The sequence below is a fragment of the Haliaeetus leucocephalus genome, unplaced genomic scaffold (genome assembly GCF_000737465.1).
Source record: "Haliaeetus leucocephalus isolate CR32 unplaced genomic scaffold, Haliaeetus_leucocephalus-4.0 Scaffold212, whole genome shotgun sequence".
In the NCBI taxonomy this organism is placed as follows: domain Eukaryota; kingdom Metazoa; phylum Chordata; class Aves; order Accipitriformes; family Accipitridae; genus Haliaeetus; species Haliaeetus leucocephalus.
The window spans coordinates 839,919-867,760 of NW_010972648.1; the positions used below are offsets into that span (position 1 = coordinate 839,919).

Consider the following 27,842-nt stretch of genomic DNA (forward strand, 5'->3'; position numbering starts at 1 on the left):
CCTGGTCCTGGTGATCGTGGGCTGAGGCTCTGGTGGAGGCAAGAGACCCCGTCTGCAGTAGGAGCACTTGGAGTTAGGGATTTGGTACCAGGAACCAAGAACACAGACGTTCAGATGGGAACCAACAGTTCTGCTAGCTTTGTTGTTGCTGGGGTAGTATTCAGCATTTGGATGTAGTTTGGGAACCTCTGGAAAGTACTTCTTCCCAACAGACAAAGCAAACAGGTTTTGCTGTTGCTGATTCTGTTTTTAAACCTACACCAGTTTTTAAATACAAATTGATTTACCACTTTGATATTTGTTTCAATACAGTATATTTTGCTTGAGCCTAACAAGCCAGGCCTCTGTTTATTTAATTTATTTTAAATTTTTAATCACATTTCCAGTAGCTGGCAGAGGAGAAATGATGGTGCTGTATATATTTGCCTTTCTGTTGTTTGTGCTGGTATGAGACATCTCTGCTGTTTCTTGAGTGCGGTTTGTTCTGTAAATGCTTCGACCAGCTACATATGCAGTTGCTGATTGCACTGGGCAGGGAGGGAGCAGTTGTGCTTTCCTCCTGTGGCCTGCAAATAGCCTGGTTCTGTACGTGCTCTGAGAGTCACCGGGAATAAGGGGGCTCCATTTTACGGAGAAATAATGTTCCACTTCGGGAGCGGAACGCGCTTGGGCCATGCAGCGAGCGCTTCACATGGCTTCTGGGGAGACGAAATGAGAAGCTGTAATTGAAATTCTGCTGTAGTAAATTTAAAATTAATTGGCTAACAAATTCCATTTCTTAGGCATGCCATCTGAGGCTAAAATACTTAATTTTTTTATATGTTTTAAATATTTCATCATATACTATCATAATTCAAAGTCAGGAAACACTCAGAAATATTTTAAGTACTGATAAAGAGGGAATAGATTTCAGTTATTTCAGTTCTAGTTTTTTAGTTACATTAAGACCTGTTTAAAAGGTGCTTTGCATCACTTAAATTTTTTCAGGTATCTGTTTAGCGTTATTTTACCTGATTATACAGGAATTACACAGCTGAGAATTTTGTGTGCACTTCAGCTCTCCAGTGTGAGCAGGAGTGGAGATCCACCCTGCGCTGCTTGGGGGTGCAGCGAGGACAGGAGCTCATCTGCCTCCTCTAGCTCCTGCCTTTGGAAGTGGCTTTTCTTCTGCCTGGAGTCCCACGTGGAGTTTGGCTTACCGGAGTCACCCCTCTCAGCTGGCCTGGACCGGACTTACAGGGGTTTCACCTGGAATTGTATTAGTGTGTTCTTTTTTTATTCCAGTTAAGGCATATAGCTTAAGGATCCGTTAAACTGAAAGATTTTTTTTTTAAAAGTGGCCTAATTTTTGTCAAAACAATCTTGTAATATTTTTCTGTAGTTGGAAAACAGTTTTTTAAGTAGTATCATCTCTCCTTCAGTGATTTGGTTTGAGAAGAAGGAAGTTGGTACCTGAATCTTGAAGATCTACAATTAAATGCGATATATATGAAAATAATTTATTTGAAGCAACAGCATCTGTACGTGCTTATGTTTGAATGCAGTTCAATGTTAACAGTGTACAGATCTCTGGAAAAAGACAAAGTCCATCTCTCTGACCCTTTCTGCTCCTTGCAGCCGTTGAACTGTTGGGTGATGCCAAACTGCCCTCGGCACATTGTCCCAGCTCAGCCTGGAAAGCAGTGCCGATCGCTGCTGATGGGTAAGGAGGTCCTTACCCCGCACTTCAGAAGTGCAGCCTTTTGAGAAATGCACCATTGGCAGCGGTAGAAATAGCCAAACTGGGTGTCATGGAGCTGATTTTCATGACAAAACACAATTCATAAAAGAAGGGCTGCTTTCCTTCCCAGGTTCTTCTCAGTGCTCTGTGCAGGTACCACTCGTGGGGCTGGGCTGCGGTGTGCCGCAGCCCCGGGCAGCGCGGGAAGGGGCTCCGTCCCCCGCAAACAGCAGCCGGGGTAACGTTCACAGCAGCCTGTCTTCAGTCTGTGAAGAGCCACAGAGAGGGCAGAGCAAAGGGGAGCAAACACACTGTGCTTTTTCACATCAGGAAGGATGCCCAAATAATACAACACAGATATACGCCAAGGCCTGAGTAGATATTTCTTACAACTGGCAATACCCCTGTCTTGTGGCATGGGCAGGGTATTTAATACAGGCTCATCTGGTGTAGGAATAATACAAGAAATGTCGGACAAGAGTTTGTCAGCTAGCGTTGTTAGACAGCGGAAGATGACTGGAACGTGTTGTTTCCTTGCACGCCATCCTCCACCTTTCTATGATAGGGCCCTTCCCTTTGGCAAAGAGCTTTGAAACATAAACATCTACCTGCCTTACTTCTAGGCTACAAGTAATCTCATGTTAGTTGAACGTGATAAGCCATCACTTTGTTAGAAAACAGATGATTTTACAAGTTACTTTATGTTTCAGGTCCTCAGTATCGGCTGGAGAAGCAGAGTGAACCTAATGTCCCAGTAGATTTAGACTGTACCTTGGAGAGCCAGAGCACTTTGGAATTCTGCCTTGTCCGGGAGAACAGTATGTTTCCCCTTTTCACTTTTGCTCTTGTAAATTGCTTAAACTCACATAAGTTATGTATTTTGGAATACAAGCTGTACTGTCTGGGCAAGTAAGTTTTGTCGAGACTCTCTTTCCCAAGGCACTTCTCAGTTGTGCCAAAACAATATTCCAGAGGGAAATGATGGATTTCATACCTTCTAGTAAATAGTCTGCATCCTGTTTATCACTTCATGATTAATCTTTTTCTGTTAAACTCTGCTCTGTAAAGTTATGACCAACCCTGAAAAACACTGGAAATATGAAACTTTTTCTGTTGCAGGCATTGCTTAGTGAATAAAGTGATTGGTCTGCAGTATATTTTGCCATGTCAATACAGCTGTTAGAGGCACTGATTTTTTTCTAATAGAATTTAAAGAAATTAACCATGCAGATATAACTAGAGCAGTTTGATGATTTTTTAAGTGCTAGACAGATAATCTTCTCTCCGGCTATGCTCAAATACTTTTATTCTGTTACTGTTTTAATGGTGCTAATATTATTTCCTGATTTATTTCTTTAGAATGAATTATATGAAACTTTAAAAAAAAACATTTAACATTGATTTGTGTTTGTCCTCCATAGCATTTTGGTCTGTCCTTCATCCTTTCCAACAGTCATGCTCTCAGTTTTGGGGTTTTTGTCATTCCATTTTAATTCAGCTGCAAAAATGTTGATTGTACTAATGAGGAACCCAGTAGCATTCATGCTCTCAGCCAAGACCATGCTCAGAGTGTTTGCTGCAAACAATCATAGTAAGAGCCTGTTTCAAGTAGTAGAAGAGTTTTTTTCTTTCTTTACAAAGATTAGACCTTTCCATTTGTGCTTTTTGGCTATAGCATTTCATATTTTATCCTAGAATGACAGCAGAGCATCCCTGAAGTACCTCCTAATTCCAGTGGCAAGCAGTAGACATTTAAGGCATAGCAGAGGTGAGATGCAGCTGCCACGAGCTCTCTGGTGGTACATCAGTGCTGGAGCTGAGATTAAGCACTTGCAGTTTTGGCTGCCGTTCTCTGTAGAGTGGGACTTGCTCCCAAAATATTCTTGATGCTCCTGGTTCATTTCTTGATTAAATGATTCTAAGAAACTGTAGGAGAGAATGCACAGAAGGTAGCAGGGGTGCTGTGCATGAGGAAATGGAGCGATTTTAACCTCACTAATCAAGTTGCACTCTTCCACAAGCCAGAATTCCCTGACGTCTGCATCCCAGCTATTATTTTTGTATCAATTTTTAATCTATGAAAAGATACGTAATAGTCATACTTTCATGGGTTTTGCACATTTTGATTAAAAATAACAATTTTTTATCCAGGCTCTGTAAGTAAAAGTATATTGTATATACTGCATTTTTAACGTATTTTCATCATCATGGAGAAATCCATGCTGTTGCTTGTAGCTATATCTACTGATGCTCTTAGCTGTCATGAGTGACGAGGTGCAGGTTGCGCCATTACTTTAATAGTAAATCTGTCCTAAGTTTGTAAGTGGTTTAGCAGGAGGCATTTGGTCTACTCTGCACCAGTAAGTAGCAAATGCTCCAGGAGAGCCTCAGGGGCCTTGTCCCAAAATAAACATCAGTCGTAATGTTGAGGGAACACTTTTCCCTTTCCCTGAAGTCCTTGTGCAGCAACTGCTACTCTTCCCTCCTCGGCGAAGGGACACAGAAGCAAGCTCCTCAGCAGAACAGAAGGTGGGAAGGCGTAGGATAGATCCCTGAGGCTGTCATGTTAAAAGTACACTTAATTCGTGAGCTCTCCTGGCCCTCGTTAAGCAAATTGATGGTGCCCATCTAAGAGGGTGATCTGGAGCCCCTTGCTAGGGTGGTGATTTCCCTGTAATGGGAAACACCCTGGGCTGGACCCCAAGGGCTCCCCGTGCTCCCAGTGCTGCTGCAGCTGCCATCCTCCTCTGCTGCGGTGGCATCACATCGGTAGGTGGTGGCTTTTTGTCCCATTTCGTGTTTGTCAGCCAGCACCTGGAACATGGAAAAGTGAAGGCAAAACAGACACTTGGACTCCGTAGAGTTCAAGAGCAGGTCACTGTTTTAGTTTGTTCAAGGCTGACAGTAATCTAGGCAAAATAATAAATGCTTACATGAATTCTGTCTCTTTTCTGCTGTGCTATTACTGAATGTTTTCTGAATTGGTACCAAACTTGAATAAGGAATGCAGGAGAAATCTTCTGCTTATAGTTTCTCCCCCAAAATGTGGGTGAATTTAAAGTGATCTTCCATTGTCCCTGCTTGGGGATATATATGAAACACCCATGCAGTTAACTCTCTACACACATGGATGTTCAAGGACAATACAGTATATAAGATCAGTCATAATTCATGCATTGTACATAGCCTGGTTCCCCTAATACACAGTAAGAAATTGGATTTTGTAGTGCTTAAGGAGCTATCTATTGGTGTGGCATTAGGATAGAAATATTGACAGTTTTGCACTATTAATAAAATAATAGCTTGAAAATCCTAACATCAAAATGAAATATTCATTTTGTGCATTTTGTTTTTATTTGAAATACTTCTAGCTTGGATATGCCAGTCAGGAAAAACTCTGTTATAACAGCTATTATTTGTAAATGTGCTCTTCATAGTCTCATATTCATTTATAAATATATATATATATGTGTATGATGCCAAACATCTGCTAGTAAAATAGCTGCCAGTTTCCTTTGGGCAAATAGAAAGTTTATATTTCAGGGTATTAAATGAAACAGAAAACTATCCATTATTAAGAAATATGTATGGAGAAATCCCCTATCTATCCAACATTTACTAATAGCATTCAAACTAATAAACTGTTTCCAGTATGCAGAACTTTTTAACTCGCACAAAGATTTATCTTTAAACTAAAAGCCTGCACTTTGTAATGTGAAATGCTTTTATGTGTAGTAGCAAACTGTTCATGGCTAATTTAGTTTTATTCTTACCATCTTACTTCTGGAAAGTTCCTCTTTCTCATTTTATCATTAGATAGTAATTAGTATTCAAGGGAAATTGGTCTTAATATATTAAAATTGGTTTAGTGCCTTTAGACCTGTACCAAAGCCCATGTCTTATTGGAAAATGTAATTGGGGACTCTGTGTATGTAATTAATTGTATTACAATTAAGAACTTTCATTAAGCAATATACTAGTACATTAAAGTAATAAGGGACATTTTTGCAATGCAGTTAACTTTATATTTTGTTGTTTTATCGAGGAAATACAGGTTCACTTGCTCTTTAATAGGCTACATACAGCATTTCAATATTCTGATATTACTAATATGTCATTTTTATATGTCCTCTAGTGCTTACAGGAGTCCCTTTTGGATAAGGCTCCTTATTTTAGCTTCTTACTTATTTTCAGAGTTGTGCTTCTGGTGCCTGTTGTTTCATTACTGTTTGTCTCATTTGAAAATCAAGATTTTTCTATGAGGAGATTGGACTGAGTTACAAATATAACTCTGTATTTCACAGTAGTTCAAGTACTAGAACAAAAATACTATCTCTATACTGAATCTGTTTTTTAAAAAATGAAACAGAACAAAGCAAAAAAACCCCAACAACAGAGTAAAGGTCTTCAACTGTTGTTTCCAGACTGGGAAATATGTCGATTTTCTGGGTGACCATGAAATCTAGAGACTGCGAACTAGTGCCATGACTGTGACTTCCGAAATACCATAGTGCTTCACCACAGTGGCCATCTTAAAGAGTAGAAGTATGTAGCCCTTGATACCATTTTTGCTTTTCATTCAGCTTCTGTGGGCAGAAAACACAACTCTGGTGTTTTTTAAAAGTAGGGGGCTGTGGTTTAATGGTTTGTATGGTTCTGCTGCACAAGCAGTCTGAGCAGAGATGGAGAGCAGTCTGACTGGCCAGGAGGTCCTTCCTCTGATGAGGACTGAGACGGGAGAGTTGTTAAGAATCAGATGGATAAAGAAAAGACACGTAGCTGCATGGAATGCATACGCTTCTGTATGGGATCTCCATCCAGCACCACGCGTTCTCACACAGTGGCTTTGGTTTTAGGCATTGAAAAACATTTCGGTGAGAACGTCATCAGCCGCGCAGCGTCTGCAGTTCTGTCCAGGAGATGGAGTCTGCAAACACAGACTGCCTGCGCTCTCCACTGAACCGGACCTAACTTCATTTTAACCTACATTGTGCTTGAAGTTCAGCAGCGTGGGGCAGCCTACACGGTGTCTGCACAGCCCCGAGCACAGCAGGGCGCTGCTCTGCCAGGGTGCCTCCAGTCGCTGCTGAGCAGAAGCAATGATAACGAGTAGAGCTGGTTAAAGGTGGTGGGAGGTTGGTCTCAAGTTATCCTGGTACTGCCCAGGGTAGCGCCGAAGCCGTGGCCGCCGGCGCAGGGCGAGCCAGCCGGCCGTGCAGGCAGCAGGCATCTGCTCTGCCCCTGCGGGCAGCTGCCCGCGCCACCCTCGTCGCTGCCCGCGCCACCCTCCTCCTGCCCGCGCCACCTTCATCCTGCCCGCACGCACGTGCCCCGAGGGTAGTGCGGGAGGGTTGGCACCAGTCGTGGCAGTGCCAGGATGCCGGAAAATGAAGAGACTCCCTGTTCAGCTGTGCCACGCGTTGCTCGGTCCCTGGCTTGGGGACAGCGGGGCAGAAGCACGGGTTTCCCCTCGGCCGTTCTTTTCCTGTTCCGGTCATGGATTTTCCTACCCTATGTCTCCAATAATTAAACCCCTTTCCTGGGCTAAGGGAAATGCCTCCCTCGTAGCTGTGCTTTGTGCTTCATGCAGGTTCTTATCTTGTGCCTTGTTCATCCCACGCCTGACTTCAGCTTTTTTCACTTTTTCTTCCACAAAGCAAATCTTAATTAGGCAGACTATAAGGAAAAAAATACAGAGGTCATTGCAAACTGAGTCTCCATGTTGTTATGTGAAGGAGTTTGTTTCTGGAATAGGAATCTGTTCCTCCCAGGACGGAGCGGTCTCTCTGCCAGCAGAGCCATATTGCTGGGTCGGCTCTTGGGCTAAATAATAGACCTGGAGCATCCACTTTACTTGATTGTCTTCCCAAGCAGAAGCTTTTACATTCAAAAGCCATGCTGTGATCTCCATTACAAATACCCTGACAGGCCTGTAAATATTTGACAGGTTTATTCACAGCTGCTTGCATGTGGAAAATATTTTTATGATTTTTCCCCCAATCAGCTGGTGGAGATGGCTCTTCCCTCCGCTGCTGAACGCCGGCAGTCTCGCAGACATCCTCGCAGAGCTGCGGGGTAAGAGCAATATGCCAAGTTCTGCAGTCAGGTTTTTCCCTGCAGGGCATTTCTCTCTGTTGTTACTGATATTACTGCTATTATCCAATGCACCCTCAGGGGTCCGCGTGTCTTGCCATCTTTAGACAGATGATCTGTTTTGATGGTGGAGTTCCTGGCTGCTCTCCCAAGAGCAGCAACTGTAGAAATTCTGTAAACCTGAATCCATTCACAAAGCTTCATAAAACAAAGTCGGCAGAGGTTACTGATACGCGGAGGATCTGAAAGGCTTCCAGAGCAAAATCCCACTGTTTGGCTGCTCCTGCAGTTTAGACGCTGACAAGGTGGGCACGTTTTTAGTTACAGTGACAGTTTTTCCCCCTGGCATATGATCTGGCAGGCTGCTAATTTTCTTTCTAATACTTTTAATTTGGGTGTGTGAAATTCGAGAAGACTGGGCTTCATAATAGCCGTGTAAAGTCGACACGTAGAGTCCCCACTTTGCTGGTAACTCAGTGTGGACGGTGAGGTTGGAGCGGTTTGAGGGCAGGCGGGGGGACTGGGAACACAAAGGCAGCAGTCCCTGGGGAGCGTCGGGTGGGTCTTGATCCGTATGAAGTATTTTAAGAACGTTTTGCAGGAGATGCAGGGATGAGGTTAATATGTTGCCGTTCTTTGTGTTATTTCCGAATTTCTTACCGCTACCGATTCAGTTTGTCAGTGCTAACCCGTCTTTACGTATAACGCTGTAGTTAAAACCCGGCTGGACGGAGTGCTGCCCCTGGCACAGAGGCGAGGGTCTCGTTGCCCACCGTCACGACGCAGCGGGCGCTGGGAGGAGGCAGCTTCTCTGAGCCCCAGAGCGGGGCTTCGTTAGGGGCAGCGCTAACGACCTCCCTGCAGACGGGGGTGCACAGGCTCAAGGTTCCTCTCCCCGCTCCCAGCAGTGACCCCCCCTGCGCTGCTGGGGTTCGTGCCGTGTTGCTGTCTCGGGGGGTCCTTCTCTGTCCCCAGCCCCTAACTCCCCTGCGGGCAGAGGGATGCTCGGGTGTAACCGCGCCGTGCCGCGGCTCATACCTCAGCGCAGCGTGCCGTTGTGACCGCGTGCTGCAGGGACAGGGCTGGCTGGGTGACCGGGGGACGCTGAAGGGGCATTTCACTGGTTTCCATCGGTGGAGGAGGGTCCCGGTTCGCTCCCGACGGCAGGGCGGCAGTGCCATTGCCATCCTCCTGCTTTGCTTTCAGGCACCGCCGGGCCACAGTGTTTCAAGATGCTTTTAAGTGCACCAAAAAGTTTGACGTATCTCAGTGTATCTTTGAAGTACTGCAGCATGAGGGTTTGACATGATACATTATGATAATCCATAGTATAGAGACATTAACACAGGGGTCTTTGACAAAATACATTGTAATGTCTCTGAAGGAGCCATTACAATTTATCTTGTCATTCTGGAGCATAGAGTGGTTGCAATGTTAAGATGGCTCTGCATAAATTCACAGGTAGACTGTTTCATTTGATTTTTGGAATTCTTTCAAGTCAAATGGCACATCCCAATTTGTAGCTTAACCCTTCGCTGTCCCCCTTCCCCAAAGAAAGGTCCCAGGTTGTGTGTGCGGTGGGGAGTGGGCAACACTCTCGCCCGCTCTGCTGTGCGCTGGGTGGAAAGCTTATGTGACTAACGTCTGTGAAACGTGCATCTCCTGCTTTACGCTCTCAACATGTATTTTGACTCATTTAACAGCAAATGCTAACCTTACTTCGATACAGACATGAAAGGTATTTATCATAAGCAGTGACATTTGTTACTGAATTATCTGATAGAAAAGGGAATGCTTTCAGCCAGCAGGAAAAACGCTCTGTGCTCAGCTGGGGTTTTTCTTCTTTCTCGCCTATGTTTGTGCCGCTTATGGCCACCACCCCGACAGTTTCCCTTGCTGAAGCAAACGGCGTGTACTTCTGCAACTCTAAATTACCCTGTTAAAAGGGAGCCTGCTTCTGCATCAACAGCGTGTGTCTGAGACGAGCGCCGGGGTTTTCCTCCCCTGGGAGCTGTAGCCTGTCCTGGCAAACAGTCCCCTTGTCATCGGGGCCAAAATGTGGAAACTGGCCGTAGCTTCCCTGCGAGCTGAGGTCCCCAGACGGGGTGGGAATGTACATCCCCAGAGGGAAAGGTCAGTGTGGGAGGTGTTAGTGTTGGGGCTGCTCCAACTCTGCAAGTCTCGAACAAAATTAATACAAAAATATCTGACAAGTTCTTAGCCTGCTTTGCTGGATCTTTAAGACCTGTACTAAAATTCCATCATCTCATCTTCCCATTATTAAAATTTCAGCAAAATATAAAGTTTTCATTAATCTCCTGCAGCAAATTTAGTACTCTGAACTGGCAGTTGATTCAGCTTTTAGGACTACATTAGCTGGGATATTAAACAAAATGTGTCATTCTTCAGTATCTTCTGTAAGAAGCTAAATCAGTTTTCAAACATATTTATACCACTTTATCTAACAGCATCTGAATGATCATTTAGAGCTGAGATGCTTTATTAGCAGCTGGCATAGAAATTACTCTGTGCAAAATTATATATCGCATTATAGTAATGTTTAAATTGGTGTTAATCCAACGTCATAAAATGTAAAAAATCTTTAAAGTGCGTTATATTTTTTCAGTAATTGGCATTTTGGCTTAATGAGATGTTACCTTTTATAAAGCCAGTACCTGCAGTAGTAATGAGAATACTAATCAGTAAATAAAGCGCAGCTTCGGCGCTGCAGGGCTGAGATCAGAGAGCCCGAGGTGTTGCCAGCGCTGCAGCAAGACGCCAGCCTCGCGTCCCATGTGGGGTGATGCCGAAGCACGGGAGAGCTGTGCTTGTGCGTCTGTCGAGGGCGGCACCTGCAAATGCTGCACTGGCTGGGGACAGGCCCCCCCTTCGCCGGGCACCTTCCTGGGGTGACAGGCTGTGGGTGTCCCGGAGGGGACCCCACCGGGCCAGCCCCCGGGGATGTCTGCGGTCCGGGGGTGGCTCATGCGATGGCAGAATCTGCCGCTGGGACGTTGCGCTGGTCTTCGTGTGGGATGCAAACGTGTCTCGTAATGTCCTTAATGAATTAGTGATTTTGTCTTTGAATGGAGGGTGAGAATTTCCTCTTCCCAGAGACGTTTTGTTCTTTCTTTAAAAGCCATCTGCAGCTGCAGACGTCACAGCCATAGTTACGTGCTAGCTGAATCGTATGCTGTATTTTAAACTTCTCGTTCATTATTGTTGGCTTGTTTTGCAGGTTCAAGAGGAGAAGAGGTCTCGGAGGAGGACCCTCAGATCGATATAGCTACAGTGCAGGACATGCTCAGTAGCCACCATTACAAGTCCTTCAAAGTCAGCATGATCCATAGGCTTCGATTCACCACTGATGTTCAGTTAGGTAAATCAATCCGTACTATAACGCTTAGGAAAATGGAACGGTTCAAACCTTTGGCCATCTCTAATAGCTAACTGTCTATCTCGGACATTTTTAAAGCAGTCATTATCATGTTGGTCTATTTTATTGTGGAGCATATCACTTGAAAGTGTTGCTAGCATTTCAGCAGTTGAAAAAAATTGCTTTCAGTTGAAAATACTTCAGTATTTTTATTACCCACAATCAGCTAGCACATGTTTCTTCTGAAAGAAGGCCATTATTTAATGACCTCATCTCTTTTTTTTAATTTGGACTTCCTAATGGAAAGCTTCTTGCCAACTGTTTTGTTATTTTTAAATGAGGCTATGCAAAATTAGGAATGGGTAGGTTTTTCCTTTTCTGAGACTGAAGGATTTTAATGACCAAGTGGAAATTTGAGGTGGAACAAAATAAAAGTAGCATTCTCTAAAGGTTTTATATTGTCCTTATTAGCTTTTTGAATGCTTTTGAAAACCCGAAGGCCAAGGGATGACAGAATCTTGAATTATAAAAGCCCCATTACCGTTTTAAAATGATTGAATGGCTTTTTATCTTTGTGTTTAAATTGTGAAAATTTGATTAATGATGCATTGGTAGGTGACCTGTGACATGCCTGCAAATACCTTCCATAAAGAAATGATTCAGCAGTAAAATATTAAGTGCTGTAATGTTTACAAAATACATTTATTCTGTAGAATTCAGTAGAATTGTTAAACTATATGAGTTCCTGTATTATTGTCACTACAGTCTCTTCGTTCTTCCATCCTTAAGCACACATAAAAGTATATGTCTCTCATTTTTACAGAAGAGGCTTTCTTAGTTTATTTTGAACTGTCTTGTTAAGGAAGGATTTATATGCTGGTGCTGAAGCAGGACAGCGCTGGGCATGTTTTCTGCTTTTGAGCAAACTATCTGGGTGTGATAGTTTGCTTCCAGTGAAGTTTGACTCACTGTATCTGGAAAGTGTCAGAAATGAGAGCTTGAAAAGGTCATGACAGATCACTAAAGATAAATGGTTAAGGGAGAATAGCTGTTAAATGAAACAAATGGCTTAACTTGTGTAGCAGTGAAGGAGCTGACCCTGTCCAGTAGTGTAAGGACCATAAAATTTCCCTTTTATAACAATCTGTGAACTTGTATATTTTTGATGGCAGTACGCTGACAATGTGATTTTTATAATCTAATTTTTCTTTAAATCAAAGAAAACCACAGTGGGATATTCAAAGTTTGGGCAAATGTACAACATCAAAACCTTTAAATAAAGTCAAAATAAGTGTATGTTGCTGGGGCTTCTCCTGAATTTTTTTTAAGATATTAAAAGAGCAATACTGGTAAAATAAGCATTGAGGTGCTATTTGGATTAGGGCTGCTGAGTGTTAATATGTTCATCTTCTGTGAGTGACAGACTGCTCCATACAATCTGAAATGTAAAATACTATGTCTAATTTTTTTTTTCCATCGCTCATCAGTAACTGTGGTTTGGGAGCTATTTTGTGTCAGTTTAATGATGGCTAGTTGCAAAGACTTTTCTCTGTAGCATTTTTATGTCATCAGTTTTATATCGCAGCTGTAGCAAAGCGACGGTTTTTCTAGAGGACACCGAGAATCCAAAATCATTCCTTTGCTCCTTATTGACAGTATTGATGATGTCGGTAGCTGTGCAGGAGCATATCGGCTGTCAGGCTAGCTGAAATACGGTACAGTGGTTGCAATGAAAATATCCGTGTGGGTTTGGGGGTGAGTCCCAGTTTCCCAGGCTTCACACGGAAGGATTTTTACATGTGACAGAACCCAGACGTGGTGGAGAAAACACTCAGCGTAGCTCATCTCCACTCCCTGTGCTTTGCTCTGACATTGTAAGACATACACGTCATTGAATTTGAATAGGTTCTGTATTGGATTTTATTTCAGTTGTATAGAACAGCGTGAGCTATGTTTGTGAATTACGGTTTGCATACCGGTACTTTTTGAAACAGTTTAGCTGTTTGGAGGCCTGGTCGTTGAATCCGAGGCAAAGTTTACCGAAAATACTGGAGTAAGCTCAATCTTCTCGACATTGTGCTTAGTTCTTCTATATTAAAAAGCAATACGTAAATGACCATGGGAGGAATGACCACCTTTTGACTGATGATTTTATTACAGTGGAAAGCTTTAGCCGTAGCAGTTTAAGGTCTGGGGTTTTATGTTTTAGCTCATATTACAGTGTAATGCACGTACAGTAGTACTCTCAACATTTTTACAAAGGTTCTGTCATGTTGTGAAGGAATAAGACACATTTGCTTTTGTACCACATTAGCAAAACTAAAAGAAGCGTATTGTCTTGGAAAATTACTGCTGGCAAATATTTCAGAAAGGGGGGGGGGGCAGTTGCAGACCCCAACAAAGGAAGCAAGAACAGAACGGTGTTACTGGACTAATACATCGATGACATTTCTTTTGATAAAATGAATGAATTTAAAAAAATAGTAGAAGAAGCGTTTTTACTTGTTTTTTGAGTATGACTAATTTGTGCTGCAATACAGAGACTGAAGAAGCCACATACATAATACTGTTTTGATTTTAGGTTTCAACACATACAGATTGTGAGAACAATAACACAAAAAAGACAACATTCTTTGTCAATGTGCTCTTTGGATGTGTGTGAGCTTAAGCCAGTGATGTCGAGATACAGAAATAATGGATGAAGTATACAGCAACAATTTGCAGATAAAAATAATAGAAGTTAAAGTGTATTTTACATGATAAAAAAAAGATGAAAGAGGAGGAAGTCTGTTACATCTGAGATGGTTACAAAATCCATGCTTGGTGAAGTAGCCTCTGCTGAAAAGATTGATGCAATGGGGAGTGACCTTGGCTTGGAGCAGGAGCTGGTGATGTATGTATGAGCATCTCTCTGCTAAATGGACCCAGATTTGTAGCACTAATATACATGGAAGCCCAGAACCAAACTCAGGATGGCAATAAATCAACAGCCACTTTGGGTGTCATTTCTGGTTTATATTCCACTATTGTTCTATCACTTTAATTCATGTCACTATCATCTGTTCATCTGGAACAGTTTTATATAATTTTCCAGTGGAGTTACCTGACAAATCCTATCAAATTAACAAGGTGCATTAGCAATATTGACTGACTGTGAATTCTGAAGTTGCAGGACCATACAGTGTAAATTTTTTAAGGATATTTTCAGGGGTGACATTTTTAGAGGAAGGGATGGGGAACAACCCTCGCACACAAAGAATTTGCACCTTTATTTTTAGAACTTGCCTTGACTTTTTTCAGTGAGAAAATAAGAACTTGCCCCATCAACTTTGCGTATTTTCCTTAAACTACAGAAAATTCCATTTTGAATAATTAACTATTGCAGTGAAATAACAATGCCGATTTTAAATAATCTGTCCAAAATTAAATTACAAAACAAAATGGGCTCCAGATACAGCATCAGCCTGCTCAAATTACCCAGTTCTAGCAGTCCTTGTGTTAATTGGACTCTTGATACAATGCTTAATTGAAATGTGATCTCTCTGATGTGACGTATGTTTAATGACAAAGCGCATTCTTGTATTAATAGAAGGGGGGAGGGGGCTGGTGGCGTTATTACAACTTAACCATAATGGCCAGGGTTAAAATGAAGGTAACCTTGTCTTAGTGGAAAGGAGTGCAGCAAGAAGCCCGCTGGGTAGGTATCTGCTCCTTGCTCTCTGTATGCTTTGATTTTAGGGTTGCATAAAATACAAATGAAGGTGGTTTGCAAATTCTGCAGCTATGACCAGACTTTAAGAAATACTGAGTTAAATGTGGGGGGCTTGGGAGAGCCGTTATGTGCGTGGCATCTTACTTTTATTTTGTCACATCTCTTAAAAGTTTTATCATTAGCCTCTTTCGGTTTTCTTGTGCTTCAGATGAGCCAAGCGTAATGTATTTGAAAGCATCACAGCCAAAAGCCTCAAGAGGGAAAAGGTTATCTCTGCTGTTTTTCCAGAGATGCAAGAGTTAAATGATCTTTAAATACTTTTTTCCTGTATGGCTTCCTTTTGTCGCTTTCTCATGAGCTTCACCAATAACTCATGACTGAAGAAATGCAATTATTTTTAAGGCTCCACACTTCTTGATGTAAAAAGCATGCTGGGAAGTTTGTTCGGTCATGTCAACAGCTACTGAACAATGAGCTTCTGTTCATCAGCGCGGTGTAGCAGGGCTTTCTCTTCGCAATACTGCGACGAAGACCGCTATAAATTACAGCGAGCGTCCCGGGCTGGTTCCAGCACGCCGTTAGCCCGCAGCCTGCCCCGGCAGCGTCCCGCTGGAAAGGCTGTTCTTGCACGGCTTCGGGGATAACGCGCGGAGGGACGATGGAGGAATTTTCTCCTCTCGCTCGCAAAAGGTCCGCCGCAGGATTCGCGTGCGGCAGCGCGCCGTATCCAGGTCAGCCTACGCGCAGCAGGAGCGGAGCGCCAGCCATCTGGGGAAGCCCGTGTTGGGAAGCGGGGCCTGGCGCCCGTGCCAGGAGCTACACAAATCCTCAGCTTGCTTTCAAAGCAGCCTAATTAGAGCTGGCTTTAAAATGCCAGCAGTGTAAAAACGCACAGGATCGCTGGGACTGGATGTCTTTGTTTATGAGTATCTGGGTAACACAAAGAGCGTTTCTGTAACGCTGCGAAGGGGTGTTGTCCTCTCGTATAGAGGATATAGTGTATATGCTGTATAGGAGATAGAACAGGGACGGTGTGTGATACTGCCTATTGCATATAACAGTGGTGACTGAAAAACTAGCAGTATCTTTTTATAAATCTTGCAGCTCATGTAGCTACTGCTTCCAGTAGAGCTCTGTATGTGTTGGGAAGAATTTTTTCTGTGGTATTTCTTTCTTGTTGGTATGCTTATACAGGAGAATAAAATGCAGATTATCGATGCAGTTTGATAACCATTTGCTTTTGGTTTCAAAAGCTCCTGTGCTTTCAAAAAGCCCAAAAGGGCAATATACTTTCATCCCATTTAAGATTTATAAAGTGTGTCAAACGGCTGATATGAAATCGCTTAAACTGATCACTATTGTGGCGCTCTATTCTTTCTCATCTCAGGTATTTCTGGAGACAAGGTAGAGATAGACCCCGTTACTAATCAGAAGGCCAGCACTAAGTTTTGGATTAAGCAGAAACCCATTTCAATCGATTCTGAACTCCTCTGTGCCTGTGACCTTGCGGAAGAAAAAAGCCCAAGTGAGTAGTCCTTTTTATTTATGTTCTCTCTTCTCTGCCTCCCTGTATGTGCTAGATGTCCAAAGAATTATTGCTACCATGTCCTTTTCTTTCTATAGGTGTATTTTATTCATTATAGGATGTTTTTAATCTGACTCGATTCTGTTATAGAGAACACAACACATTTTATGAGTGTCTTTTTAATGCTGCTTACAGCTAATGGCATCATTAAGAGTGTTTCTTGCCCACTATCAGTAGCTGCTAATAGTGTCATACCAAGGAAACACTGGCTTTGCCTAGGTGGTCTCTAGCACAGTAGTGAAATACATGTTTCAACATAATTCCAATTTTTTTTGAACTTCTTAACATCCAGACTGGTTTTAAACAATTTCTTAGGTGCAGTTGAGGATCTCGGACACGCAGTAAGTATCAGCGCGGTCTATATTTGCTTCAGCTGTGGCTGCAGGGTCACCAGGATTACAACATGCCACTCTGAGAGTTCAGTTTCAGGAAAGCAGTGACCGTGCCTATCCAGCAGTGATAGCTAAGCTAACTGGAGGACTGGTTGGACATCCCAGTTGAGCCAGTCGTCATCAAGAGGTCAAAGTTTGCTACGTTGAGAGCACAGCTTCAAAAGCCAAGTGCTTTTGCTTGTTGTATCAGTGGAGTAATGAGAGTCTGTATCTGTAAAATTTGTTTTAAAAAGCACAAGATAGGCCCTGGGGGAATTGGGCAATGTCTCCTGGTGGTGCCAAAATGTAACTATCTACTATCAAAAAGTAACTGCGGTTCAAAAGCTCAGGTGGATTTTATTACACTTGTGCTTTTGCAGGGTAGGGATGCTAAGTATTAAGTACTTATCTGCAAGGTGACAGAGAGGGAGAATTATGTGATACATATTTACAGAGGTAATGATCTGTTGAATTCTCTTGGAAGAGTAAATTTATGGCTGCCACAGATTTTATCAGCAATTATTGAACTCTATCCTTCTCCCCTTCATTACCCCTTCCTACTTCCGTGTTCTTAGTCCAGTCATTGTCTTCCTTTTCTGTCTCTTCAGCAAGATTTCATGGTCCTTGAGAAGGCATGGTCCCAAGGAGAGACTTCCCTAATGACCAGGCAGTCCAAAACATATAACAGTTGTCTTTATAGTTCAGGGTGTGGTTTTGCGCTTGTACATATATTAACACCTCTGGGTTTGTAGCCACATTTCATTCTGAATGCAAACACCTGTGGTGGTAAAATTGTGCCCAGAAAACGGGGCTGTATCTGAAAAGCCAGCCTTGAAACACGAGGTTTCCAGCTCGCGTCCCTGTTAACACGATGGTCTGAGACCTTCAAGCTGTCCCGAACACCTCCAGAACTGCATCCTGCAGGGGATGGGGCTCCTCAGCCCCAGAGGCAGCACCTGCTGCTGTAGGAAATTACGTTTGTACCCAAAGCCTGCCAACCCAGGGGGAAATAAGGGACAGAATTTCAACCCCCAAATAGAGTCCAGCGGTGGAAGGGCAGTACCTTCACATGGAGACTGTTGAATGAAGAATCGTGGTCACTTTGGGACGTGCGCTGACAAGTTACGACAAAGGCAACCTTTATGATACTGAGGTTTTTTATTTACTCATTTTCACGTGGCTGTCATAAACTTCTCCTGTTAAATAAGTGTTCAGCATAGTTCCAAAAGGAGAAAATAATTCCTCCTGAAATCTGCTGACCTCTTCCCGATTCACTAAAGATGTTCCAAAAGTCATTATTTTAGGCCAGTAGAAGAGACTTTTAGTGTGACATCTCAGAATGATACATTTTGGGGAACTCTTAACAGCAGATCAGTATCTCTTGAATGTTAAATGGAAAAAAGTTATTTTAGTAGCATAAAGGAATGAAACTCACTGTATTTCACAAGTTTTGCCTGTGATTTTTATCGGCATAGTGATATATGTTTGTAGCAGTTTGCATCAAAAATTATTCCCGGATCTTCCTTGAATGAATTATTGCAAAGAAAGAGAAGTTGAGTAAAGATAAGGTCTTTGAGTTCTGCAGTATGTTTTGTTTTCATGTTTTTATCTCCTGTAACACAAACATGCTCCATCTCGTCTTTCAGAAGTGTTCTGCACATGTAACAGTGCTTGTACAGTTACACCGGGTGAAAATACAGTGTATGTTTTATTAAGCTGCCTGCCTTTCCTAGACACTGGCAGTTGGGATTATAATAAAGTTGAGTGCTGCTTTGGTAGACTGACTTCTTGGAATTCTGAGGTGAAGGATTTGCAGGAGCCTACAAATGTGACCTTACTCTTTAGTAAGGGGAAGGGGTGTTGGGAGTGGAGTTTCATCACCGTGATCAGTATAGCTGGAGGTTTCTGCAACAATTGTTCCTCTGAACGTAGTAATTAACACGTTTTAATATTCAGTTAGCCCTTACTTTCTGCAGATTAAAGAGATTTCAGAGTTTTTACTGGTACTTTTCTGCAGAAACGTAAAAACAGAAATTGTGTTTCAGTACAGTGGAGAGCCTCATGCTTATTTTCTGTTAGTTTTCTCTGAAAAGACAGGTTCATGCAGCAAAGCTGTAGTGGCACTTGTGTGAGTGTTAAAGGACTCAACAACTTCAGAGATGATGTGCTGTGAATATTTACAGATGGACTCGGAGTTGTTCTGGATGGGGCTGAAGCTTTCCTGTGCTGTGAGTTCGCAGAACTTATAGCTGTGTTCAGTGAAAACAGAAGATGAAAATAGAAAGCTTTGGCATCTGATTTGCCTTTAGTGTGGTTATTGTAGGCAGGAATGGCTGATGATTTTTGTTTGCCCTTGTAGTAGGCCTGGGTGAGCATTTGAATGTTTATTTGTAAATTAAATCAGACTCCCTGAATTTAGGCAGAGGGAAGAGGTAATGGCCCTGCTGGCTCGATCAAATGCCATTAGAACCTGAAAACACTGTGTTATAAACGGCTTGTTTAAATCAGGTTCGGTCTGATTATCACGAGAGATTCTGAATGTTTTGAATCTTGAAAGGAAGCATCCTATCATTGAGAAATAAGATTTAAGCCTTAATAAAGTAGTTGTCATTTTTATAGCTGAAAAGAGCTTTATATCTCAATTAAGTGTACATAATATAAAGTCTTAAGGAAGCAACATAATACGTTTAATACAATTATATCCCTTTGCAATAGTGTAATTTAAAGGAAATCTGATTCTGTTAATGTCTCTTACATTACTTGGACAAAGGAGAAACTTCAGTGTCACTGACCACTGCCTTTTTACAAAGTGCACTGTGGACGAAGCGCGGCTGTGATGGATGCATCGTGGCCATCCCTTCCGAGGGCCGGGGCTACCAGGCTGCCTCGGCATCTGCACCGCGGGAGCGCTGAGCCGGCGCTGGTGCATGGAGGGGTGAGCAAACCTCAGGGAAGGCCTTTCAGTGGCACTGAGGCTAATCAGTTGGGCAGACTTACAGTTTTCAAAATACGTGGGGTTCTTCCATTCATGTGTATTTTATGGTAGCTGCAGAAAGCGGATTTCTTTGATAATTTTCTTGAAACGCTGAAGAAACGTTCTCTGTGATCCTTTTTCTGCCTTTTTTTGTTTTAATAAAGCAGATACTTCTCAGCTGCTAGGTCAAAATATCCTTAATATTAAGGTAGTCTAAACAAAGGTGTGCTGTAGGTCACGGAGTACATTGGTAACTTCAGTTTGTAATTTAATTGCTTGCTTTGCACCCTGCAGCTTAAGATTTCCTTTAAATTCTTATTCCATTGTTGCACTGGGGCTTAACAGAGTGTTAACCTGGTAATAGGCACAGGGCCTCCCCATTATATGTCTCGCTATCGAGCGGTTCTGCATGACTAGTTAAAAAAGATGGCAAGAAGATTAATGAAAGCCGCCTAGTACAGAAGGGGGGTAGGTACCTTTGCAAGACTTCTAGCGAGGAGATATTAGAGCTGAACCAGAGCTTGGCTTTTTCTTTATCCTGCGACCTTTGAACCTGCCTTACTGTCGAGAGCTGCCAGCGGAGCCGACGTTTTGATTGATGTTGCTACACGAGTCAGTCTTTCCCATTGAATTCCACATCTGCACGAAAATAGCTTTTCTAGCAGTATTCATACTGGCTGTAAGTGATAGCCAAAGTGATGCCTGAAATGCTTTTATGTAGTTTTCATTTAAAGCTAAAGGTATTTGATGTTTTAATTCAGTATCCAGTTCCTCCAGATTATGCACGTTGGGTAATACTAATTCAATGAATTCGTTATTGGGTTGTGAAAGGACTGAAAACATACAGAAGGCATTGGGAAGGCATGGATTCCTGCTGCTTGGGGAGCTTAAATAGAGATGTTGCACGTTTGCTCAGAGCCCTGCAGTGGAGCCAGAGCAGAGAGGCAACAATTATCCATGTGCTCTGCAAATGGTGCACAAAATCTTGTGTGGTAGTTCCTAATATTCATGCTCCCGCTGTGAATAATGTGGTGTGGGAAATAATAGAACAAAATTCATACTTGATAGGAGAATAATCACAGATTCTCCTCAAAAGGTAAAAAACAGGTTCAGCAGAGAAAATGGTCCCAAACTTCAGTCTTGGAGCGAAAGAAATCTCGAAGTGTGTAACAGAAAGAAATGAGTCCAAATGCATGTGGACATGCTGTTTGCAGAGCAGTTAAATGCCTCAGAGGGAAGGCAGCGAAGGCGCAGATGGCGCTTGGGTTTGCTGCGTTTACCATTTTCTGTGGCAGGCTCAGGATTGTGCCCGGGCTGGGGGGGCCAGGCTGAGCCCCGGCGAAAGGCTGGGGGTGTCAGGGAGCTCGCGGGCTGCCGTGCGGTTTCGGCAGTAGTTCGTGGGGTGTGCTGCACCAGGGAGGGGGTCTGGCAGCGAGGGGAACCGCGTCCACCTGCCTGCGCGGCTGAAGGAGCAGGCAGTGGTTTGGGGACGGCTTCGCTGCGAGAGACTCTCCTGCCTCTGCCCCACGGACGTGGCTGCAACTTATTAAATCCATCCCTCTTGAACAGCCTTTTCATAAAAGTACTCTGGAGCACAATCAGGAGTGTGCATTGCCTCATCCTTTTAACAAATATGTTTTGTAGCCCTATTAAAAGGGGTCTTCATCTATCCTGTCAAAGCTATTCTGCTGGGGTTTTTTAGTTTAATTACACTATCCAATTAAAACTCCTTGCTGCATTTTGATTCGCTTCTCCTTGGGCTTGAGTGGATATGACATTTACAAGGCTCGCCTTTCAAGCAGACAATGGCGTGATTGATGAGGTGCAGACGCAATGAAGGAGGCGATTGCCATGTGGAAACACTGCTTAGTGCATTTTGATTTATTTATCATCTTTTTTCCCAAACAAGGTTGCTGGTGAAGAGGTTTTGGGCAACCCAGAGTTCCACCTCAATTTTCACCATTCTTGCAAAAATCTTTATTACTATTCTGCCTTTGATGATAATTTGAAGAAGAAACAAAAGGCTTTGGGGGGAAAAAAAGTCCAGATGTGTGAACAGTTACCACAATTTGACATAAAAGTGGATGTATGCAGCACTTTAATTGCAACTTTGCTTTCAGGACATCTGGAAACAAGACATCCACTAATGCCAATGTTTTCTAATTAGCCTACAGTAGAATATAAAGACCTGAGTTGTAGGAAAAGTGATCCTGAAATATGCTGCTCCCTGAGAGAATGGGGCAAGCCAGCAGGACAACACTGTTATTTTTTTCCTTAACACTCATATCATTTGTTCCCACTTAAGTAATGCCTTGGTCTGAAGGAGATCCATTACAGGTGCGTGGCAGGCAGTCTGAACTCATCGGTGGTTCCACTGATACCAGTGGGGTCAGGATTTCATCCATAACTCTGACTGCTGTCGCTACCTCTGAAGGAGACATCACCTCTAAAATATGTATCTCTCGGATAAATATCACTTGCATAAAATGGGCTTAACCCCGTTTTTACACTCAGGACAATATTCCCGTTCAATCTGTGCTCGGTACTATATCCCTGATAATCCAGCTGCAGCCGTGGTGTAACTCGTGACATCCCCCTAGAAGAAAACTTACGTTTTCTTGTTACTAGAGGTTGTCAGGATGGGCGCTTTGATGGTAATGCAACGCTTGCATTTTGGTAGGACCTTCAAGCCCTGCTCCAGGGTCACGGCATCTTTTCTGAGGTAGCACATGTGGATTTCAAACAACAGTGTCCCTCCCCAAAGCTTTCAGATTAAATATAACAGTGGTTGGTGAGCAGAGGTTACCCCATTTCATGCAGTGGTTTAAGTAAATTTGCCTTTGTATAGAAACATTGTTTGTGTGTATTTTATTTTCATCATTCCTTGCTTTTTTACTAGTATATTTCTAATTCATTGTAATCCTTTCTGAGTCCGTGAGAAGAAGTTACACGGTTTGATCCTGTTGTAGTCACAATTTCTGAAATGGTGAAAATCTGTGATGTCAAATGATGCCCGTAAGTGGTTTGTTCTTCAGAGAGGTCTTTCTCTAGCTATTTATTCCACTAATAACTCTTAATTGTTGACTTCTGCCTTATGGCCCTGTAATGACAAAGCAATCATCAAGGTATATTGAAAAATTAACATAAATTTGCATTTTCCAGTGTTTGTTTTCTGTTTTGTCTAATTCATGAATATTCTTTTCATCCTGCATCTAATTAGTGATTTAATTCAGTGCATGCTGTTTTAGAGAGTGGCACTGGCAAAAGAGAGGTTTTTGGTACAGTCTGAATCGGGGAATGGGAGAGGAAGCAGAAAAGCTATTTCTAGTCTTGGCAGATTTGGTAAAAAAATTGTCTTTTCTTGTGCAAATTCACATCCTTCCAAGGTTTTCCAGGCAAAAAGTGTATTTTTTTAGACTCTGATAAAAAGAGTTTATTACTTAGATTAAAAAGTGAAAATTTTTTTCACCTGTATCAAGTGAAGTATGGTGGACTGCAAAGTTTTTGTGTATTTTCCAAGACCGTAACTTGCAGAAATCAGCACAGGATTTACCAGCGACTGTATAAGCACGTATTAGTCAGTAATTGGAAGCTGTAATTCAGCAGTATTTCTCACCTGCTGCACGTAAACACAGAAACACTGAGAAGTCGGGGGGATGAAGTGCAAGGGTGGAGGTTGCATGAGTACAGTTTCACCAAACCTGCGGAAGACAGAGAGGAGAAACGCGAGCAGCAGATTTACATCTGGCTGTGCTACTGGGTTTGGAGGAATTATTGGTTATGCCGTAAGTAGCCTCTTCCTTCACTTTTTTGGCAGTATAGTAATGTTAAATATTAGGAGATATGCCAAACAGTTGAATTTAAGACATCGTGCTGAAAGAGTAAATGAGCTCTCCTCGGTGAATTTCCAGTGAATTAGCATCTTGCCCTTCTGCCTGAGTCTGCTGTAGGCTTTTCTCCAGGTATAACCACACAGGAGCCTATTAGCGTTCCAGGGTTAGAAAAGATTTATCAGCATTCAGAGCTGAGGCCAAAGGGCACCGACGGTAGGATGTCGTTTTCCTGCTGTCGCAGTGAGGTTAGCCCCAGCGCCGGCTGGGGAGGCACGGCAGGAGCGCGGCTGGCACGGGGCAGCGGCACGAAACCTGCTCAGGTTTGCTGAGCTCGCCTTGTGGGTTGTACCTACATCACGACAAAAGCCTGTGATAACAGATGAGTTTCTGTCATTTCATTTGCCTTCCATAAACGTTTTAACAGGTAAACATAGTTGGGAATAACGTGTATTTTCCGTTGCACAGCTGATTAATTCTGATTGCAAAATATTGAGATTTCCCCCTGTTCAGTTCACTCTTGCCATCCGCTGCAGTGGCTGACATTAAATACACTTCTGCATGGTCTCGGTGTAGGGCAGTGACAGACAGCACTGACATTTGCTGGAGTTGAACACTTGTGTTTCAGACCCGCAAGCTAAAGGACACCAAACCATTGTTCGTGTAGGAGTCATGGTAATGAAGCCATTTGTGCGGTATCTGCATTTGTTTTAATTCTGCCATCATGTGTGGTAGAAGCCACTTGAGCTGCTGCTGTTTGTTACATGATATTCTTATATGGAAATATAAAACCAGGGAAGTTCCTATTGATCTCTGAATCGTCAAGGGTGTTGCTCTATTGGAAAGAGGTACATCACATATTTAAGCACTCTTGGAAATGGAAATCAATCTCACAATTCATAAATTCCATCTGGCTAGAATAGTAGCAGAGCAAAGTGCCAGTTATGATTTCAGTGAACTAATATTTCATGCTGTAAATAGTATAATGTGGACACGGAGCACATAAACATAATGCTGTAATGGGGCTTTCTAAAGAAAAGTCGTCTTAGCTTCTTTCCACTTAATCGCCCGTCAGGACGTAGGACTGGGTTACGCGGCCTGCACGGCCGGTCGTGCACAACCGCAGCAGGCGCCGCGCGTTCAGGCTTTGCGTCGGATTCAGCGGCGGCGCCGCATCCCCTGCGACTCCCGAGAGTCCGTGCGGGAGCGCGGGTCCGCGGCTCAGCCAGCGCCTTGCCGGAAAGGCAGGGACTGGAGCAGCCTCCGCACCGGCGGGACCGGGAGCGCCTGGCTGCGGCAGCCGGGCTGCCGGAGGGGGGGCGGGGTGCTGGCGCGGCACGGGGCGGCCCTGGGCGAGCTCTGCCTCCTGCTGCATGGCACGTCGGGGTTGTTACTGGCATCTGTTGCTCTAACTGTCATCGCAAGAGCTGACTCCTCACAATCCTAAAATAAGCACTCGCAATAAAGGTCTGCGTCCTGCTTCTGTCAGCTGTACAAATACTTCTGCCGGAAAGGAGGAGTAGATCGCCGGTTTAAAAGAAAGACAGAGGTACTGGGGAAGGTTTCCTCGTCAGGCATGACGGAGGCTGTGATCTCGCTTGATTTGCATATTTAATATTTCATTCTGTGGTTCTGTGCCCTACCTCTGCGGGGCGATGCGCAGCAGGGCAGCAGAGCTCGAGAGGAGCACGCTGGCGGCACGCCGGGTCTTTCTGCTGCCTGCATCCCACGCGGGCTGTGCTGCTGCTACCGGCGCGGCCGCAGTGCCGCACACCCGACCCGCTCTCCGCCAGGTGAGCGATGAACGCGCCCAGAGGTTTAGTGCCCGCACTGTTGGCTTCATGGAGCGGGTCGATGTTCGCCTTGGGGGAGGCGGGCAGCGGAGCCCCGGCCGAGCTGGGTGCCGGCGCCGTGGCCGGGGTGCCGTGCGTGGCCCTGCCTGCGCTGCGCCCGGACTGAGAGCGAGCCGGCAGAGAACCCACCTGGAGAGAAGGAGCCGTTCCGCTGGAAGCGAGGGGCTCGGCTTCTGGCGCTTTCCGAGCCCGCCCAGCCTTTCCCACCGGCTGAGCCGTGCGGGGGCAGGAGCCTCCGGAGCAGCCGGCGAGGGGAGGGCAGCGTGGGGAGAGCGGGCTTCTCGGGTGGAAGAAAACGTGGAAGGAAACATCTAAACCGGGTGAAAGGAGCCTTGATGCGTGCCAAGAATCACCCCACGAACTTCCAAGACCCAAAACAAAGAATCTCGTTGGAATCCTCCAGACCGTGTTTTGTGCCATTTTAATTTTCATTTTTGGTAATCTGTTTCTGTAACTGCATGTAATATTAAATGCCCAAGGAAAACTGTGGTAGCTGGTGGGGCGCGGTGCTGTGGCACATCCCCAGGAATGGTGCAGGGGCACTTTTGGAATTGTAAAGACACTGAATTCAGTCCCAAGCAGACCCAGGCATGCATGCATTAACATACTGATGAGCTCGCTGCTAGGAATTCCCGCATTTTTAGTACCACAGAGGCATCATTTTTCAAATGATTTAAAGGGGGGGGGTATTATTATTAGCCAATTTTTCAATATAGAATTTATATTCCAGATTAGTGCATCATAATGGTGTTTAATTAACATGCCACAATAAAATACTCACGTCTCAAATTTTCTGGCCGAGCATATATCAGTCACTTTTTGGAAATCTGGAGAATTAGATAATGTAAATAAGATTTCAAATTAGCTTTCCTCCAGGAAAGACCTGAATTTACAGTAATGTGGCTTTTACTCTACGGATTACTAACTTTGACCTTTGAACTGAATAAATTATGAGAAAACTGATGGAAAAGTACAATGTATAGAATATGCTTAATTTTAATTTTGAAGCCATGAACATCCATGCAAGTGAAGGATATTTTGCCTTCCCACATGTTCTGCATATAGACCTTTATGTTAAAGCCGTCCCGCCTATCCCGCCTGCCGTACTTTTAAAGGTCAGGAGTTCCCGTGCTGTTCTCCGAAGGCAGCCGTAGAGGCTGGCCAGGCTGTCAGCACCTGGTGTCCATTTAATCACTTAAAACCTCCATTTGGGACTGAGCAGCAGTGAAGCCCGCCAGCAAAGTGCTATGTAGATAGAAATTACAGTTATACTTCAGTTTTGATTGTCCTCCTTGTAGGAAGGGAGATGCCTGGTTTTGAGTATCTGTTCCGTAGCATAGTTGCTGCATCCTTTTGTATTTTACAGCGGTGATGTTCCCCTTTGCTGTAAGCAACTGGGTAGGTTTGGGTGATGTTTTGGGGAGAGGTTGTTGGAGTGATGATTCTGGGGTTAATTGGCCTTTTATTTTAAATATAACACTTATCTTCTGCATGTGATGATTATACAGTGAATAGTTACATAAAGTAGTCCTAATGTGGTAGTTTAACTGAAATATAGTCTTGGGCTGAATGGGAGCTAACTAGCCATTTGATAGATTTTTGCATTTCCTGCAGTGGGGATGTGATGGGAAAACGAACTTTATTGAATAGAGTTCAGCTGCTCCTGTAAGCCACCACTTGCCTTAAATTGAAATGACATGAGAAGCCTGTCAGCGTTTCATTACTTCCTTCTGTTGTGCTGATGGTATGCTAAGATCACCATCTGTGTTTTTCTTCTGTCAGGCACACAAGCTCTGCTGAAACTTTACAGGAATATTCTGAACAGTTTTTTTCTTATCTTTACAGGTCATGCAATATTTAAACTTACATATCTAAGCAATCATGACTACAAACACCTTTACTTTGAATCAGATGCTGCTACTGTCAATGAAATTGTACTGAAGGTGAGTATTAAATTTTAACGTGACCCAAAATCCTGGGTGTTTTACCGCTTGTTAGACATGAAAGTATTCAAGAGGCTCTGGAAATACATGAACAGTGCAGTGCCTGAGGACCACTAAGGTGCATTTAACTTACCAGGCTAGTTGCCTGGTGCCTATTATTTTATTCATTTTTCACACAGCCATACAGCAGGCTGTCTGTTTGTGTATAAGATTTCCTTTTATACTAGTTTCTGGTTAATAGAGACATCGGTTTTCTGTGGAATTTCACAGGAAACTACCAAATTTCATTGTGTCCAGATAGTTTCCTCCTCCGGACACGTGAGATGGTCTGCAAGCCCCGTGTCTTGGCGGAGGTGCAGGTGCTGCGCAGGGTTGGGTGCCCTGC

General features: G+C 43.5%; 1 protein-coding gene across 2 annotated transcripts in view; it reads left to right on the forward strand.

The window, feature by feature from the left end:
- Positions 1 to 27,842, forward strand: part of MAPKAP1 (mitogen-activated protein kinase associated protein 1) — a 98,710-nt gene that overhangs the window by 67,549 nt on the left and 3,319 nt on the right. Inside the window, exons 8-11 of one of the 2 annotated variants that reach the window (XM_010566474.1) lie at positions 2,431 to 2,538; positions 11,052 to 11,192; positions 16,289 to 16,426; positions 27,360 to 27,457. In XM_010566474.1, coding sequence (XP_010564776.1) covers positions 2,431 to 2,538; positions 11,052 to 11,192; positions 16,289 to 16,426; positions 27,360 to 27,457 — 485 coding nt within the window. The remainder of the gene's footprint in view (positions 1 to 2,430; positions 2,539 to 11,051; positions 11,193 to 16,288; positions 16,427 to 27,359; positions 27,458 to 27,842) is intronic. The other variant, XM_010566475.1, reaches the window with a different exon arrangement.